General features: G+C 40.0%; 1 protein-coding gene across 1 annotated transcript; it reads left to right on the top strand.

Moving 5' to 3' along the window:
* The first annotated feature begins 2,283 nt into the window (after positions 1-2,283).
* Positions 2,284-19,233, top strand: EPHX4 (epoxide hydrolase 4). Its single transcript, XM_065657236.1, has 8 exons — positions 2,284-2,526; positions 5,281-5,366; positions 8,718-8,875; positions 10,924-11,052; positions 12,900-13,003; positions 13,916-14,064; positions 18,361-18,601; positions 19,060-19,233. The coding sequence occupies exons 1-7, from the start codon at positions 2,284-2,286 to the stop codon at positions 18,593-18,595; spliced, it is 1,104 nt and encodes a 367-aa protein (XP_065513308.1). The 3' UTR covers positions 18,596-18,601; positions 19,060-19,233.
* The last annotated feature ends 123 nt before the right edge of the window (positions 19,234-19,356 follow it).

Here is a 19,356-nt window from a genome sequence, read left to right as displayed (position 1 = left end):
TTCCTTAGAGGTAAGCGGAAGCTCGTGGTCAGCTCTAGGATTTCCAACCTTGGCTTTCCAATTTTTCTTGGGGGATGTTTTCTACTACTTCATTCTAATTATCGGTTTATTAAGGAATTTGATGACTGCTGTGACATAAAAAACAATGCTAGGTGCTTTGCTCCTACCAAACTTTCTAACTAGATAAGTTAGAAACTGGGTCACTGGTTTACTGAGGTGCATTTCAGGGAAAATCCTGCTGCAGTTAGTCTGATATTGCAAAGCCATGAAGGTTTCTTCCCTACAAAGTCTGATGCATAAAAAATTAGCTATATGCTAATCCTAGGGTTGGTGGTATGAGTAATCTGAGCATGAACGGAAGGCTCAGGCTTGGTGCAGGCATGATTCATATAATCCTACGGGAGTCTGCAGAGATTGGTGTCTTGACTGAATCATCAGCTTCTGATGTTGTTTCTTCTCTTCTTGCCCAAGAGAAGGAATGAGCCTTAAACAGCCCAGTAGCCTGATAAAGCTCCTGGCCTTAAGTCTATAGGGTTCACATTGCAACAATGAGCAGGGATGGTGAAACCAGCATTAATTCTGTCACTGCCTTCAACAGGACTAGGATTCAACATCAGTGTCTATATTTGTAAGTCTGGACTTAGAACAAGTAGGAGAAAGCATTTGGTATGTTACAAAAAAAAAAGTCGACAAACTGTGTTCTACGCATAGTGAAAAATTATACATATTCTGTCTAAATACAAGCTTATCCAATTTGGTTTTTGTTTAAATAGCTCATTAGTTTACACATCTTAGAATTAACAGATGCATGGTGTCTTTGTATCAGCTTCTACTTGCACTGCCGGACAGAGCAAAAATAATTTCTTGGAAATCAAGTTCTAATCCTCCAAACTCACCTGGACCAAGAAGAAATTTTGGTCTTTGTCAAATTTAGTAAAATTTGGCAAAATCCTCCCCCCAAAAAGGCAGGCAGTTGCACACAGGCCTGTGTTATCAGCTGTGACTCTCATGTGACCTCTACAAGTTTCAAACCTGCCTGTACCCTCCAGTATAAGAAGCAAGGGGTTTAGATCAAGGAGTAAAAGTGAGCAGGCTCTGCAGTGCGTTGGATCAGGACTTGTCAGGATTTGACATGCAAGCCCAATTCTACTTGTCAGCAACTACTCCATTCACATTTTGTTATCCCTCAGAACTAATAAACTGTAATTTTTCACCACTTGCATTTTTATCATACGTAAAATCAATCACTTAATATAGGTATGCTGCTGCTTACAATTTTGGATTACATGAACCATTCCCATTCTACATTAGCCTTTACCCTGCATATCAATAGGTTAATACAAGACAGCTGCTGACCGAAGCATTTCTTCTTATCCAGCATCTATGGCCCTTGTGACACCTTGGCTTTTGCATGTGGCAATTTACAACTGATGGACAGGCATGAGAGTGTTCGGCTTCTAATGTCAGCCTTGGGTGGCTGAGATCTCAGTACTAAATAACTCTGGAACAGAGTAATAATAATCCAACTTGGTCTTCTAGTGTATTTCTCTATTAGAATAAGTTAAATTTTAAAAATCTGTATCTTTTTAAGAAATATTAATAGTAATAGCATGTAATAACTAATATCATAATGCATGTTAAAAATCATATTAAATGGGTAACAGTGAAGCAGCAGTGAAAGAATGTATAGTCTTGGAAAATACTGAATTGCAACTGCACCGCCACATGTCTATAAGCTCCTCTCACGGGTCAGTTGGGTAGGTGCGATCAAGTACATGACCGGTGTAGTCAAAGCAAGTGCCTGCAAGGACCTCTAGCAGGGACCAGAGGTGAGGCTGTCCCGCGTACCCCAGGCGCGCGTTTCGCAATGACATTTCGAGTGAGTTTTGGGGCATTTGGCAGCTCTGTCAGAGCACACAGCTGACAGCCCCGCTCCTTCGCTCTGGGGACGGTTTCTCCTTATCTCACCACGAAATACCAGGGGGGAAGAGCCCTCCGCGGCCGAGCCGCTGGGCGCACCCCCGGCCGCAGCGCCGCCGCCCCCAGCGCTGCCCGGGGCCTAGCGAGCCCGGGTCGCCGCTCGGGCGCACCGCAGCCGGGGCCGCGGCAGACGGGCGGGGCGGGCGGCGCCGTGCCGGGCGAGGGCCGAGGGGGGCCGCGGGGCGGGCGGGCGCGCCGCCGCTCCCGGTGCTGCCGCTCCCGGTGCCTCCGCTCGGGCGGCTCCTGGCGGCGGTGGCGGCGCTCCGAGCCCCTCCCGGCCAGCGGGAACGGTGGCGGGGCCCGATGGCGAGACCCGGCGCTGCGTGCCCGCCGCCCGCCCGCCGGGTGATGGTGGCCGCCCGGGCGCTGCTGTTCTGGGCGCTGGTGTACAGCTACTGTGGGCTGTGCGCCTGCATCGCCGGGCTGCGGCTGCTCTGGAGCATCGGCCGCCGGCCGGGCGAGACCTTCCGCTGGGTGGTGCGGGAGAACCCCCCCGCCTGCCTCAACGACCCCTCCCTGGGCACCCACTGCTACGTCCGGATCAAGGTGAGGGCTCGGGCGGGGGCAGCGGGAGCGGCACCCCTGCGTGCATCCGTCCGGTGCGTGTGCAGGGCACCGTGCGTGCTCTCCTATGCATGCGTGTGCGCGGCCACCCGTGCGTGCCTTCCTTTGCATGCTCGCACACCTGCGCGCATACATGTGCCTGCAAGCGCCTGCCTGCGCCAGCCCCGGGAAGCGGAGCCGTGCCCGGCCGGGCTCGCTGGGGTCCGCCGGGAGGGGCCGCAGGCCCGGCCCGGCTGCTGCGGGGGAAGCGGTGCCCGGCGGGCCGGGGTGCGGGGCCGCCGCCGGGGGCTCGGGAGAGGTGCTCCCCGGCCCTGGGTGTCCCGCACCCGGCGTGCGGTACGTGCCCGTCGCTCCCCGCCCCTGCCGTGCTCTCCCTGTTGTTTACGGTTTGCTCAGTTGCACCTGGGAGCCTCTTTCGTGCATCAGGCTCGCAGGGAAAACAACGAGTAGAAACAGAAGTCCTGTCTCTAAGGTTTGTACAGTTAAAGCCACCAGTCAATTTTTACATGCGTCTCAGATCTCTACCTGTGATTTGCTCCTCCACCTAATGCTTTAAATGAAGTTGTATTGTCTTGGTTTCTTTTGTAGTTACAGGTGAGCAAAGAACGCACTGCCAATTTTGTCAAGTGTTATTTTTAATACAAGCACAAAGTTCTGAGGGATCTGTGCAAGTGGTTTTGTGCTAAGCAGTACTAATATGAATTATTAAGCCTCCTAGTGTCTCATTACTTGCTTGGGTTTTTTTTTTTCTATCATTAGGAGGCATGTGCGTGTTTTTTTACTCATATGCCACACTCATTTTTCCTACAGCACAAAGCGGTAAATGACTGGGTTGCTGGGGAAGTGTGGGGTGTGACTGTAATAAAAGGGTACTTGAGGGAAAATCGAGTTGCTGTCGTACAACAGGATGATTCCTTTCAGGAAATATTAAACCCTCTTGCTGTTGGAGAGCAGCAGGCTAATGTGTTACTTTCCCAATGCATGTATCCTACAGATCTGTGCAAATTTCAAGGAAACGAAAAAGTGTGTTTCAGAAAAGATGGCAACATCCTGTCTCTGTTTTGGGAGGCAGAAAAAAGGGGACAGAAAGGAACAACGGAAAAGCTAGAGGATGGGCTTCGTTTGGGGCATGTGGCATTTAAACTGCTGCTGTACAAGTGGTGATTGAATATGAGTGAAGGGGAAGTCCTTAGAAGCAATAAACAGATTAAAATAAAACATTGAAGCTAAATCCCTAGAGGACACTAACTGAGAGACGTGGGATGGAGGAGGGCTCACCCACTGCTCACTAAATTGAGAAGAGAAACTGTGGAAGGAAACTGAGAAACTTCTGCTTTAAGTATAGAAGGATCAAAGGCAGAGTGATATGGAGAATGGTGAAGATGATGTAATGGCCATAAGATTTACTAGGAAGAGATGATTAAGTACTTAGAAACGCATAGATACTTTTCTCTCTTTTATCATCATTGGCAGAGGAAAAATATCAGTGTAATTTTGAGCAGAACTGAGCAAAAAGTCCCTATTATATCCATAGCGAGTATAAAAAAAATGCCAGATGTTCCCTTTTCAGAGCCCTTTCAAGAATCAAGACCTAAGTTAATGATTTTGTAGCTGATTAGTGACTTAGCGATGCCAAGGTAGCTCAGAGGATTTGAAGCATCCCTGGCAAGAAAAACTTTTTTCTATGCATTTGTGATCCTTAGCATAATATAAGCTCTTGACATACAGCAAAGGCACAGGGTTTTCCTTCCCTCTTTAAAACAGCAGAGACAATGCGGGCTCTGACATCTGTCCAGGAGCTGTACAACCTTTCTTCCTGCAGTTTCCTTCACATGACTTCTAAACAGTGTGTTGCATTTTGTGAGCTCTTTCCCAACTTCTGTATCCGCTTCTGTGCCAGAAATCAGTACACCCTCTAGGTTGTAATTTCAGCTTATTTAAATTCTACTGGATTTGACCTTGAGTTAGTGTAAGCTTGTGTATATCTACTCCTTTCAATGGCATTTCAGTGTTCAGTCTCTGCACTGCTAACAATAAGTAACTTGCCTGCTGGTAATTCTCATAAGACCCATTTTCTTAGAAGGGGCATCAGAAATAGTGACTATAGACATGGCATAATATAAGATTATAACATTAAGGTTTTCTTTTCTGAAGCAAGTCTGAAACTTTGAACAGTAAAAATAAGCAAAACCCACTAGCTTTCTATTTACTTAATTTCGATTGCTTTTGGTTCTTAAGAATCCATGCAGTTCTTTATTGTGCCAAAATGCAATGTGATGGTTTTAAATAGTTGTATCATCTAACTGAAAGACTGGAAGTGCATTTAAAGTATACTGTGTCTTAAAGTCTTTCCATAAAGCGCATGGCAGGTGTCTCTGTGAATGCAAGGTGCTAGCTCTGATGAGAATCTGCATTTCCCAGTCACCGTGCCAGGCGGTGCCCGTTCAGAGGTGAACGTGCTCATGGCTGAACTGGCAATAGTCACCACAGCCTGACCTGTGTTAAAGATGGAAGAAGCTGTGGCGGCTGTGGCAGGATACTCTCAGCATTGCCAGGTGTAGCGCATCCTCATCTCAGAATCGCAGAAGACTTCAGCTTCAAAACCTGACAATTGGAAATTTTTTTTCTGGGGCAATACATAGTTTCTTAGACTATTGTCTGAAATCATATTCATTCTCAAATCCTAGTATAGCAGTTCCATGCAGCAATAAAAATACACTTTTTCTCTTGTTTCAGGATTCGGGGTTAAGATTCCACTATGTGGCTGCTGGAGAAAGGGGTAAACCACTCATGCTGCTGCTTCATGGCTTCCCAGAATTCTGGTAAAACTCCCTACATGCTTTTCTTGTATAAAAGAGAGTGCTTAAGACACCTGAGAGTGATCGTCTCAGCTTAAGTATCCCCAGTGTGATCCATTTTATGTGTCCATGAGTACTAACTAATGGCAGGCTAACACAAACCGTCTTTTTTGCATTGTTAACCTATTTTTCCCCAAGTATGTACAATTTCTTCAAACTTTGGGGAGGAACTGCTCATTTTAATGTATTTCTTGTTTGAATAACATTTGTACTAATATGCTAAATTTATGAATTATAGCAGAGGGTGTTAAAATGAGGAGCCATTATATGTTAAGTGCAATATGGATTGCTGAATTTATTAAAAATACTATACGTTAACTTTTAACTGGGAGAAGGGAAGAAGAACTATGAGTTCTATGGGCTACTGTGCAGCCTAATTTCAGAGTGCTATTCAGGGAAAAAGGTTCTATTATTAGTTCATCATAAGATGAATGATGAATCAAACCCAATCCTAAATGTTTGTTTATAACAATGAAAAGCAGTCATGTGTCTAATGATTTAACCAAATTGCTCTGGCTGTCATTGCCAAGTTTATCTAGTGAAGCATGACTTACAGACCTTACACTGAAAAAACAATAAGGGAATAGTGGTAGTGGTGATGCCAGTAATTTAGCTCCTTTCTATTATAAACTCAGATATGGAGCCAGGCTCCACTGCTGGAACTGTGATCTTTCAAGCTGGACTCAGGTCATACCATGATAAATTGACCCAGATAAAACAGAGGTCAGTTCTCTTCCCTTAGCAATTTCCTATAGATAATAACGGCCTTGAGGATGATGGTAGAAAGTCATATTTATTTTAAGATAATTTTTTAAAGAAGTAGATTGGACTAATAATTACTATTTAAAAGGATTAAAACTGTAAACTTTGATTTAAAAGACAGACGGGGGGGTTGCATATTCCATGCAAACATTATGCATACCTTGCATAATGCATTCTCTGACACAATAAGGCAGCTGAGACTACAGCTGATTTCCCCTACAGTGCAAATAGTAATGAAAAATTTTGCATTTTATGTATATCTTCTGCTGAGATCTCGTATATCATTTTCCAAAAGCAGAAAGCTATTCTTACAGTTTAGAATGGTGAGTCATGCTTTAAGTTACAGTTAATATATTGTATTATCTGACCATTCAAAAGGAATGAATGAGAAACTGTTATATAGGTCATTGGGACCACCAGTAGCATAGTTTATATAACTGTTTTTAAGAAGAAGACTACATGCAAATAGTCTATAAAATATTCATGCTACCAATACTGATGTAGGTTTGTGAATTCAATCAGTGAAGGGTATTTTTTAATACAAGAATAGACACTGTTCTGAGAGCACAAGATAAAATAATCACAATTTAAGAGATATTTTAAAATATCAAATTTGTATCATTTGGCTTGGAAAAAAAAAGAGTACGATCCAGTTACAGTTCTTAATTATCACAAATCCTCTGCCTTTGAACGTCTCAAGGTTATACATAGGACAACTATAACCAGACAATACTGACCTTAGTGAATGAGGGAGACTGCCTGAAGATGAAAGATCACTTAAGAATGTAACACACCAGAGCCATTAAGAGCTCTAGATGCCATAAGCACTTGAAAATTAATACCTGTGTTGTGGAAAGACAATAATAAAATGTTTGAAATTGGGCACAGTGTGCTGGGTACCTATAAGACGTGTGTGTGTCAGCTGCTAAATCTTGTACAAGCTGCCTTTCAGAAATAATGTGATCAGAAAGTCACAAAACAGTTTCAGCCTTATGAAAATGAAAGCATTCACCAACATTTCCAAATTCTGCTTGCGAAGCAGTTGCCCAATAGTTAGATTTCATATCTGGTAGAAGGATTTCTTTGAATATAAAACCTACCCATTTGGTAGGTCAGACATTTCGTGACTGATGGACTGTTGTGAAACAGAAGATGAGGATGGCAAGTAGGCGTTTTCTGAAAACAAAAATAGATTATTTATTTATTTATGGGCCTTGTTGTTTCTTCTTACTGAAGTATACAGGATAGCTCCAACAGTTACCATGGCAAATTCAGCTTCCAAGTCATTGTATAATGCCTTTAAAAATTTCATTCCTGGAGATCTTAGGTAAATCTTGTATTTGCATTCCATGGCACTGAAATTAAAAGGTTCTGACTGTTCTGTTTATATGAATAGAAATTTCTATAATTAATGTGCGTTACTGTAATATTACTTATGTTCAAAATCTCTAATGGGCTGGAGACAAAGCTAAAGAGGAAGAGTCAATGGTCTGATATAGACACTGTTTGAATTAAGGTAGAATTCTGTGCATCACTGCTATGATTGGTGATGATCCAAATCATCGTTTAGCTGAGATTGTTGAAATGAGCAGAAGTAAAAGCTAGGTCTTAGCACAGAGGGATGCAGATGTCTAGAAGGATCACAGATTTTGTATCTCTTTCCGTTACAGTGTAAGGTAAGGCCATTCCTGTCTTCATCCTGGCTACTCTGAAATTTATTTGGTGTCAATAACAGTTGAAGGGCAAGTAGTTCTTACAGGGTGAGACCCACCATTTTCTTATTATTTTTGCTTCATAACACACATCTAACATAACACACAGAATGAGGAATAGCACAGGCCTTTGCCTGACTTCTTAATTTTGTATGTATTTTAACGTGTGTAATGTTACCATTTTTTTCCGTAGAAACACAAGCAATGAAATACTTTGTGTGGTACCAACACATTCACAGATTGTTCTGGAGCAATTCCGGTAGAATAGAGACACAGATAAACGTGTATATAACATCAATCATATAAACGTCATTAAGTTAATTCATTGTATTTCTTTATTTGGTTTACTTAGTGTATGAATCATCTGACATTCCTTTTCTGAAAAGAAAAACCACATGCCTGAGGCATGTTTCCCTACTCCATTAGAATGTGTGTGTGAGCAAGCCAGGGAGAAGAGAAAGCTTTTCAGACCTCACTTTCATGATGATACTGTGGCTCCGAGGATAAAACAGAATCGTCCTCTGTGTGCTGGGGTTCATGCCTGCTTCCTCTGCAGCAAAGGGACATGCCGGGCTCCAGGAACTGTTGAAACACCCGGGCTCTGGCCATGGCCCCTTTCTGTCTGGCAGCTGTACTCCCTTACTGGGGAATTCAAGAAGGGAGCACAAAACTGCTGGAGCCACAAGGGACCATCAGCATTACCACAGAGAGAAAAAGGAATCTCATTGCAAACAGAGCCATACTCATTTACCCTCAGCTATTTGAGAGCAAAAGCATTGAGTGCATTTTGATATCATGCTGCTTGACCTTATAACTCCAACTTTTTTTTCCCCTTTGTTAGGTATTCTTGGCGCCATCAATTGCGGGAATTTAAAAGTGAATATCGAGTGGTGGCCCTGGATTTGAGAGGTTATGGAGAAACAGATGCTCCTTCTCACAAAGAAAATTACAAGTTAGATTGCCTGATAACAGATATAAAGGATATTTTGGAATCTCTAGGTGCGTTAGTAGAAGACAAACTACTCAGCTCATAGATGACTGGATTTTCTGGGAAAAATCCCATAAAGATGTAGTACTAATTTATTTTAAAACCGCATTTTAAAAAATATATACACATTACAGATACATATAGATATAAATCTAAGGATATTCACATTTTATGGAGTATTATCAATGAAAAAGGTTTGATTTTTAATAATGATGTGTATGTCAGTATAAACAATAGGAAAAAAAGATTTTCCATTATGAGTTTAAAAATAATGTTCCCTATGTGCTGTTAAGTCCAGCAGTACAAACCTATGGTCTTTTCCCTAATAAGGTCTTTGCTGAGTCTTAACCATTGCACTTAGAGGATAATGTTCTGAATTGGAGTCCAATAGCACTTGCAGGCCAAATAACTTAAATCAGGTGATATTTTTCTTGCACAAACAAGACAGAATAAATATCGTGGGCTTTATAAAGATGATGACAGTACATCTGCTATATTAAAAAAAAATCCCAAAATACTACTCCCGCACAGCAGTCAGTTCTCAAGAGCTGAATCACTCTCTCTTATACAACAGTGAGAAGAACAGAAGGGAGAACAAGAGACACATTGCTTCCTGTGGCAAATACATGGTGTAGCGGCCTAGAGCTGAAGAGAGCCTGCAAAATTTGCCCCTCCAGTTCAGTTTGCAGTGTCGCTGTTCTGGCAATAAATTGTAACACCTAGTGAATAGTATTTCCCTTCCATACCAATAGCAAGACAAGGGATTACACTGTTATTCACTGAATCATTTACGTTCCCTGGATACTCCATGGATAGTGAAACAACTTACTGTGTTTCACATGAAGAAATAGTAAAGCAGTGATTCAAGTTCTGAGGTTTGAATTTACGTCTTGCTTTGCTTGTGATGTTTGAATATTGTCAAAAAGATCAGGTGGGCAGTCCCCACACTGTGTTTATATTTTCCAACCTTGGCTGGCTGTGTTAATCTCCATGGTAATGCCATGGTTATGCTTGAGAAGTGCTCTCATCATAATTCAATTTCAGAAGGATTTACAATTTTTTTGAAAAAGTATTTCTGGGGCTTGTTATCTTTGTTTGTTCTAACTGCAAGTTAAATTCTTTTGGAGAACTCGATTATATCAAAAGCACTCCAAAAGATTTCTATTCAAGAGGGGTTACAAGGTGCTTTGACAACTGTGTTCAATTTTATGTCAGAATTCTAAACAGTTTGGCTTTTATACCTTTCATTTGTAGTATATGTGCTCAGCATTACAGTCCTCAAAGAGGAGTGTGATGGTATCTAACACTATAGTACGTATTCCAGCAGTGGCTGAAGGAGGAATGGTTAGGCTTTCAAAAACACAGTCATGATTTTTCTCCCCCCTTTTATTGCTGTTAAGTTACCATTTTTATTGACGGAAGAAGTATGTGAATGCCAAGAACTTTAAAAATTGCCATCAAAACAGCATATGGAGAAAAGCTACAGGCCTACCAAGTATATAAATGTGTGTATTTATACACTACATAGATGGCTATCAAGTATAATGCCCACTTTTTACATAATGAGGATGTTCAGCGCGTAGATAACCTCCCCCATTCAGAAAAATTTTTAAGGGTTAGTTTTGTTTAAGAGGGGCTCAGGAGATTGCTCAGTCTTTCTGCCTGCAGTTACAAACTCCAAACCCGCTAAACGTGACGAATGTACCTACATTAATTATAATGACTGCAAGTTGAACTGTACATCTAACCCTACATTGGCAAAGATGTGAACAGGGTGGCCTTTTGAATACCAAGTGACTTTAGTTTGGCATTGAGATAATACAGTTAAAGTGTAATTGAAGTCCAATTAAATAATTTTAATAATTTGTTAATTGTTTAACTATAGTAGTGCACTATTTTTTCTGGCCATTAGTAATGGAAGCAGTGCAGTATTAAACAGTTACATTAATAAATGTGCTGGACCGCCTATTTTTCCCAATAATGATTTTACTGTCTGTGATAACTTGTATGGGTACAAATTCCACTGAAATAAAAGCACAAATCTGTGTTTATGTGGTAGGATACAACAAGTGTGTGTTGATTGGCCATGACTGGGGAGGAATGATCGCTTGGTTAGTGGCAATATGTTACCCTGAAATGGTGACTAAGCTGATTGTGATTAATTTCCCTCATCCTTCTGTGTTCACAGGTGAGTTGTCTGCATGTTCATTAAGATTTTGTTTGCTTTGAGGTTGCTAAAGGAGAATAAACTACTTGCCCCTTTAGATATTCAGTAGGTAGCCAGTACTCAGTGCCATCTGGACTGTGTTTTATGAAGCAGTAAGGTATCAAGTATTTGGCTTCTGGAAATAATTTATTGTAGGAAGTGGGAGTGCTTGCAACCAACCTTACTGATATTTTTCTTAATCCTTGAAGGTCTGCAAACATGATTTTCATACACATTAATCTGTTTTATAACACTTTGGCAGGATAAAATTCCCTGAACAGGAGTATCTATTGCATTACGCCTAGGTTAAGGCCTCACTGCATTATTAAATCTGCATAAACCAGCCTTTATATAAATGCGAATCAGACATTAGAATTTAGTGCTGATTTAGGTGACAAGGGACAATTCATGATCTTGTACAATATTCATTGGAACAAGACAGCCTTTGCAGACTACTTACCAGAGGCTCAGGAATGTACTAGTAGTGAGCTGAAACAAGGATTTAGGTGCACGAGCAATATTTGTTGTGTGACAGGCTTTGAGCTTGCAAAACATTTCATAGGGATTTGGTCAACATTCAGTAATTCAAATGAAAGTAGTATCTCACTAATTTTAATTTCTTCAGTTGCTGACCTTACCCTGTTTCCATTAAAAAGTCACCCCATTTCCCCAGAAATAGTTAAGAATATTCAGTACAGCTTTAATTTTCATTTCAGTTCAATGTAAATCTCACCTTTTACCACCATGGAACCTGAACCATTCACACAAGTTCTCACAGTGTTCTTGGGCACCTTTCTAAGATATTAAAGAACATTTTGCCAGGTAGTTAAACCTCACTTACCCAAGGAAATGTCTGTTCACCATCACCTGAGCAAGCAGGAGCTTTTTGCAGTATTTTCACTGAGAGCAGGAGCCAGGCTGTGTAGAAGACAAATACATTTTATTATAATATTTCTTAGTATCTGCTGGCTTATTTGTTCAAGTACAAAATCTGTTCTGTAGCTTGATAAAGTCTCCCTAGATCAACTGTGTTCTACTGTGGATTAAATGAAAATACACAGTTTATAAATTGTGCAGAAAAGTCAAGTGAGGAGTGTTGATAGTCCACCAAGGAAAAATATAATGGATGATGCAATTTAAGCATGTATAAGATATGGTGGTTGCTTTGAGGAAGTTAGATATTTCAATGTCAATGTTGGCTCTTGCAACTCACTGGAGACACAAAATTACAATTAAAAAAAAAAAAAAGATTAATGCAAATTTGGCTATATCATTTTATTTTTTTATATATGCTTCCATGGCATTGAAAAGTGACACTATGTAATCTTGATCAATGTTCTTGAAATTGCCAAGAAGATAACTGTTAGAAAAATTCTGTGCTTTTGTGAACAGGATTGATGCTGTCTTTAGAATGTAAGTGGATTATCATCTACAGACTGCTGTGCAACACATCTTTGATGAAAGACTTAAAGACTTGTATTTATGTCTCTTATTCCACAGCTGAAAAAAAAAATGCTTTAGACTAGCTAATAAATAGATGTCTAAGTGAAAACCTATTGTGAGATTTAACTCTCCAATGTCACTGCCCTCACCTAATCTTTGGCAGGCTTCTGGTGTGCTGACTATTTCTGTTAACACATGTAAAAGAAGTACATTTTAATGGCCCTATCATATACTTACTCCTGAAACAATAATCACCTTTGTCACATAGCATGCTCTAATGTAATATTTTTAAAACATTCCTTTAAGTTTAAAAAACAGTAATATTAACAGTAATTTTGTTTGAGTCATCAGTTTTCATTTTTAATTCATGGACATTTTTGTTTCAGAATACATTCTACGACATCCATCACAATTGATTAAATCTGGTTACTACTTCTTTTTCCAAATGCCATGGTTTCCTGAATTCATGTTTACAGTAAATGATTTCAAGGTGAGCAAAATGAGTGCTCTTGTTTATATATTTAACTGTGAGTGATGGAAGAATTACCACCTATGTTGATCCCTTCTGAGGTGGTTATAATTACTGGAAAAAATACGGAGCTTTCTGATTTTTCTGCTTAAGCTTTATATATTTTTATAAAGTAGGCTGTAAGTACATAGAGTCTATGACATTAACTCTTGCTTTTGCATTTCTGGGAGGCGTTCAGGTACATACTTTTAACCTCCAGCACTACAGTGCATTACTCCACCTAGACAGGCAGCTGGTTGTACTTGTGCCCATGCCAGTGGGACACTGTGGTGCCTGGGGAACTCTCGCTGGCTCATCTGAAGCTCCTGTGTGTGGTGAGACATCCTCTTGTCCCTCAGAGCCCGCCGCATGGCAGGCAGCCCGGGAGTTCGGGCATCAGATAAAGCCAGGTGATTCATTTTGCCCGAGGAACCAACAAGGCCAACACCTTGTGTAGCCTTGAAAAATAAGTACAAGCATATGAAAGGGAAAATTAGGTGCAGGCATGCATCCTCCTGCAGGGATACAGCCCAGGGCAGCAGGCTGGGGAGGTCCTGGATCGTTCTCCCTCCCGCCCTGTCGCGGCAGGAGCCCAGCCCAAAGCAGAGCCCGTGTCTGTGCCGAGCATCGCCTGCCACCCGCAGCTGGTCAGGGTGCAAAGCTGAGACGCATGCTAATTCTGGTATTTGCCTGTCCTTGAGTATTCTGAAGTCAGTTATATCAGAAATAAGCTTGCCATGTGCTTTATACATAACTCTCTAAAAAAGCATTTAAACCATTCATTGTACTCTAAACAATGTATAAGTAGATTTTAGAAAAATGTGTCCTGTTGAAGGAGAGAAATCACATTTTCTAGTGATCTTATGTGGTGGCTTTTTATTCTTCCTTTTGTAGGTTCTGAAAAGTTTATTTACCAGCCAGGCCACTGGAATTGGAAGGAAAGGCTGCAGACTAACAGCAGAGGATATTGAAGCTTATCTCTATGTCTTTTCACAACCCGGAGCATTAACCGGACCCATTAATCATTACAGAAATATCTTCAGGTGAGTGGAACATGTTTAAACAAGGTAAAATATTCTAGAGACCCCTGGAGGCCAAATATGCTATTGCACCTTCTGCTGCTAAAGCTGAAGGAAAAAACCAAGATGTGTTTCTGAAGTCTCACCAGGTAAGAGAGGCGCTCAGTGCCAGGCGGTGTGATGCAAAGTGAATAGTCTGTGATATCCACACAAGCAGTGACACAGCCAGCACGCAGAGAAGGAAAATCTTTCTTTCAAAATCTAATAACACAAAGAGTATTTCTCATTCACAGAACCCATGGCAATCACAAAAATCCATCTCTAAATAATACTTACGAAATTAACATCAATTATTTGCATTACAGTTCATATTTAATAATAAGCTCTATTAAGAGCTTATTATTAGATAATACTACTAGATAATATCACATCCAAGTAAGTTACCCTTATTTATAACTTTAAAGAACCATGTCTGACTTCAATTTTATTGTGTTTGGGCTGTTTTTTATAAAAAGGTGGGCTAGGTTTTTTGTAACTAAGCCTAAAACCAGACCTGACTTGGGGGTTTTTGTTCCTGCATTGGTCTCATCAAACCCACTGGTAGCAGTAAGCACATCAGGGCACATGCATAGACTAAAACTGAGAAATAGTATCATAGTAGGAAATATTTTTACAAGGTTAATATTTATTTTATTTTCTCCAGCAGTTTTCTAATGGTTTTAACTTTCCTGAAAGAAGTTGGCTTGGCCTTAGAGACTGACGCCACCTTTTTATCTACCAAAAACTTAACAGGGTCAGAAGGTTTTTAACTCTGCATATGCTCTACTTATGATTTGTAGCCCTAACTTGAAGGACTAAACCAATAGGAGTGGAATTAAACTCTTTTTTTTTTTTTCCTGTTACTGCCTCCAGTCTTCAACAGTGCTAAATCTCTTGCATGCGTATCTAACACAAGACCAGATTCCCAATATTCTTTAAAAATTACAATTCTCTTCCTTCCCTAAACTCAGACAGCCAATTATTGAAGTGGATTAACTTTTCATTTTCCCTGGTCCAAACTGAGTGCCACCTTTACTGCTCTTTCTGTGCCTTCCTTGCTGTTGCTGTCAGGAGAGCAGTCGGCAGGGAAATACTGGGAGGAAAAGGGGATCTGAGGTGGGTGCTGACTTGTACAGGCCAAGAGACAAAACTGGAATGAGAAAGAAGAGAGATGGTATGTTCTTTTCTAAGTAAGGTAACACCGAGCACAGACACCAATGGGGAATAAAAGCGATGGCTGTGCTGGTAAGAATATACTTATTTAAAGCCATGCAGAGTGGTGGGGAGCTGAGCAGGGCTGTCCAAGGGCAGTGGGGAGCTGGGGGCTGCTGGCCAGGGCGGGAGAGCCCTGAGCAGCCTGAGCCTTGTTCCTTCCATTGTCTCAGCACCGCGTGGCAGTGAGTGCGCACGTTAACCAGGCGCTTCTCTGACAATAACAGTGAAACATCTGTGACAGCTGACAGCTGAATTGCTGTGGCATTCAGATGAGATTAATCTAAGAGTTGTGTATATTTAAACTATTGTTTCAGGCCTTTTCAGGCTCAAAAAAGCCTAGCATCAGTTATTAATCAGAAATTATCTTCACAGCTCTTTGTGTATGTTTGTGCATTGTTTGCTTTATTTGTCTAATGAAAGTATAGCTGTACTGAATTCAGAGAATGTTGTTTTGGGTGATATCAGCCACAGTGCAGCCAGCTTTGGACTGGAAAGAAAAGATTGGTCTTCATTCAGTTCTTGCCACGAGTTCTGATGGTCACATGTTATGGGATGTGAATTATTAAATATTAAAACTGGACTGAAATTTTCACTTCCCCTCATATAAGCTCCTGAACAGCACTTAGATGCTAATGACTTTTATTCACCGTAACTCCCAGTGGGCTGGCACTGGTGACCTGCGTGTTAAAGGTTTCCAACTCATTACCATCCATCTGGAGTTTCAGCCTTCAGAGCTTAATTGTCCTGGAAAGTTATTTCCAAAGAGATGATTGAAATCACCTACTTCATCCATCACCAACACATCCTTGTATAAATAGCACAGCAGTTGTTCCCTTCACTATACTTCAGATACAAAAAATGTTGGAATAAAAATCATTAAGTTTTTGTATCATGCTTGGTTAAGAGAGATGGATAAGCAGTTGAAGCTTGAATTTCTTCCACTATGCCATTTTTTAGAAAATGAGATTACTTCTTTTATAGCAGTTAAGAAGCACTTTGGTATTTGTTTACTGTAATAATAGTGCTGTAGGAAGGTTTGAGTCTGTTTTTCGAAGACTTAAACTTCACAAGTGGAACTTCCCTTTCTAAATGTGAAATCTACGTGCTAACCCTTGTTAAGGGAGATTTGTAGAAACTTCAGGCATGATATAATGTCCCATATTCCAGACTGAAAAGAAATATAGTGCAGCTCATAGGCAATGAAAAATGACAGGTTGTTTATCTATGCAGTGTGCATAAAAAGCCCAGTGGAGTTTTCCTAAGTGAGGCTACAAATCTTGCAAAGCACTTAGACATGAAAGAAAAATACTAAACCCTACAGTAGTGAAAAAATAGACATATAAATGGTGAAGAGATCCAGGATACTGGATTTAAAAGCTAAAGCCATTAGTCTAAATGCACTGAATCAGATAATCAGATTACCAGTTTTTACAACTGATACTACGGATAAGCTATGGTTCAGTGAGGGAGGTCAGGTTGTTTGAAAAATGAGATTTTAAATCCACTGCTACGAAAGCCATTTTAAGAATTTTCCTACTTCATCAATCAAAATGAAATTAAATTATTATTTAAAGTGACCTTTAATATTTATTGACGTTATGTATAAGAGGAAGAATGTCTTCGAAGTCTTCTTTTCTTTGTCTTATTTTAAACCAAAGCATGCCATCTTCTTTGTCTTTCCCTTTTCACAAAGCATAGTGTCTTAACTAACTCCTAAGTTTCAACCTAGCACTTAAGTTTGGCATAAAAATTTGTTCAGAAACAAAACATGTTTGAGCATTAATATAATAAGATTTGTATCTGATCAGATGGAATCTGGTTTAAATTGCCACAGCTAGTCTGTTATGATGTGTGGCTAAGATTAAGCAATTCAAGCATAAATTAGGTAAATTTTTTAGCATCTCTGGAATAGATGAGCTGGAATAAATTCTGGTGGGTTAATATGGTTTATGTTGAAATAGTCTTTCATATCTAGCTACTTGTATCTTTCCTAATGTCTACCTTTAATATGAGAAAATATTTATAAAATAGTCAATTTAAAGTAATCTATTAAGAAAAATAGTAAGCTTTTACGGAAAGTTTAAATAAGTAATTGTGATGGTATAATTTTTATTAACATTTTACTTTCTAAGGGCTTTTCTTAAAGTATTCTTCGGATGTCTTATAATGTATTTATCTTTAAATGCTTTCCGGACTGCCAAAGCTCAGGGTTGTGATGTTGCAGTTCTAAAGAGATTATGACCCCAGGAAAGGCACATTTTTAAGGAAGTTTGCTTTCACTGTATACAGTTCTAGGTATGTAAGTCCAAGGCCTTCAAAAACCTACTGTAGCTCTTTGTATATGGAATTCTGATGTACTTTGAATGTTAACATGAATTTCATAGATGAGTAAATGTAACTAAATTCAGTTCAGCATTTTAGACATCGATGGCCTACAGAGTATCTTTTCTACAAATATTTTTATTTTTAGCTATACTACACAATGTTTAACTTTGAGTAGGTCTGAAACACTCTAGCTGGCATCTTCCATAGTGTCCAAAGATCACAGCCTGCAATTTCCTGGTGAACCATTTTTTGGGAAGGCAGTTTGTCAGCTCAGGTAGGCTCAATGCCTTGAACACTGTAGTCTAAATGTAATTCAAAGCATCGTATTTCATTAAAACCTACTCGCAGTAAATAATACAGGTGCAGACTATAGCATTCATCAACCAAGGGAAGGCCCCTGACCTACAAAATTCTGGCCACATTCCGTTTTACAGAGGTCATGGGGGTCCTGAGCTGTGCATCACGCGGAAGCATCGTTCATGTTCCAAAAACAAGACCTATTGCAATCAACTGCTGATTACAGACATGTTACAGTAAAAGTATCTTCTAACAATTTTACCATCCTTAAAAACAATTAAAGGACTTTGTCACAGGAGTGTTTTCTTGGTATTGTAGAAGATATCTTGGAACTTAGAAAGCTTGCAATGAGATCCACTGTGTTGATTTCAAAAGTTGGCTGAAATCTGTCTTGGTGATGTTTTGTTAAAATAAGACCTAACTAAGTGTGTTTTATTTTTAAAGCTGCCTACCTTTGCAGCACCATGAAGTCATCATGCCAACCCTGCTGCTATGGGGAGAGAGAGATGTGTTTATGGAAGTTGAGATGGCAGAAATTACACGGATTTACGTTAAAAATCATTTCAGGTTAACTATCTTGTCTGAAGCCAGTCACTGGCTCCAGCAGGATCAACCTGACATAGTGAACAAGTTGATATGGACCTTTCTAAAGGAAGAGACAACAAGGAAAAGAGAATGACTGTTTGTACGTATGTTGAGGGGTCTACATGAAAGCTCCTGAGAATTAAAAATTGTTATCAGGGCCATATTTCCAGCCTGCCTTCTATTTTGAGCTCTGTTAGAGGAAAGTGTTTTCAATGTACTGTACATTTGGACACTAATGTTACTGCTAGAAGAAGTGAGTATGAGAATATATGACACCAACATTGGTTTTACCTGTATAATTGTATTTTGCACATAAAAACACATGCCTTAAGAGATATATGTATTTGTACAGAAAGAAAACCATGGAAAGTTGCTTGGTTTTGTTCTCTCCCTTGCTTTACAGTTTTAATGTGTGGTGCCTTTTACAGATTTATAATGAAACAATAGAGTGGTGCCATACTGAAGGAACTTTGAGTTTTCATTCTAGATTAGCCTGAATTTTTTTAATGTATTCTACCATTAAACAGTAACTAACTCTTTTTATTATCTATATTTTAGCATACTGAATGACTGAAAAACTTCTGGGCACATTTCTAGTCTCCAGGTGAATAATGATCTTGTTGTATTGTTGAATGCAGCTGCTTCGTGCAACGTGTTTTCTTTTTTGACTAAAAAATGGGAAACCTGTACACTCAACATGTCTGAACAAGAACAATGGAAAATTAAGATGTAACATGTATCAAATCCACCTCTGTCTAATAAAATGCAACTTATACTACTCCCTCTGACTTCCCACAGGGAGATTTCTTACTGAAGCTAAGGACTGAGTTTCAGTAGCTGAAGTGTCTGTCCACT

The sequence above is a fragment of the Caloenas nicobarica genome, chromosome Z (genome assembly GCF_036013445.1).
Source record: "Caloenas nicobarica isolate bCalNic1 chromosome Z, bCalNic1.hap1, whole genome shotgun sequence".
In the NCBI taxonomy this organism is placed as follows: Eukaryota; Metazoa; Chordata; class Aves; order Columbiformes; family Columbidae; genus Caloenas; species Caloenas nicobarica.
The sequence above is the reverse complement of the archived record's forward strand: the minus strand, read 5'-3'. Positions and strand labels throughout refer to the sequence as shown.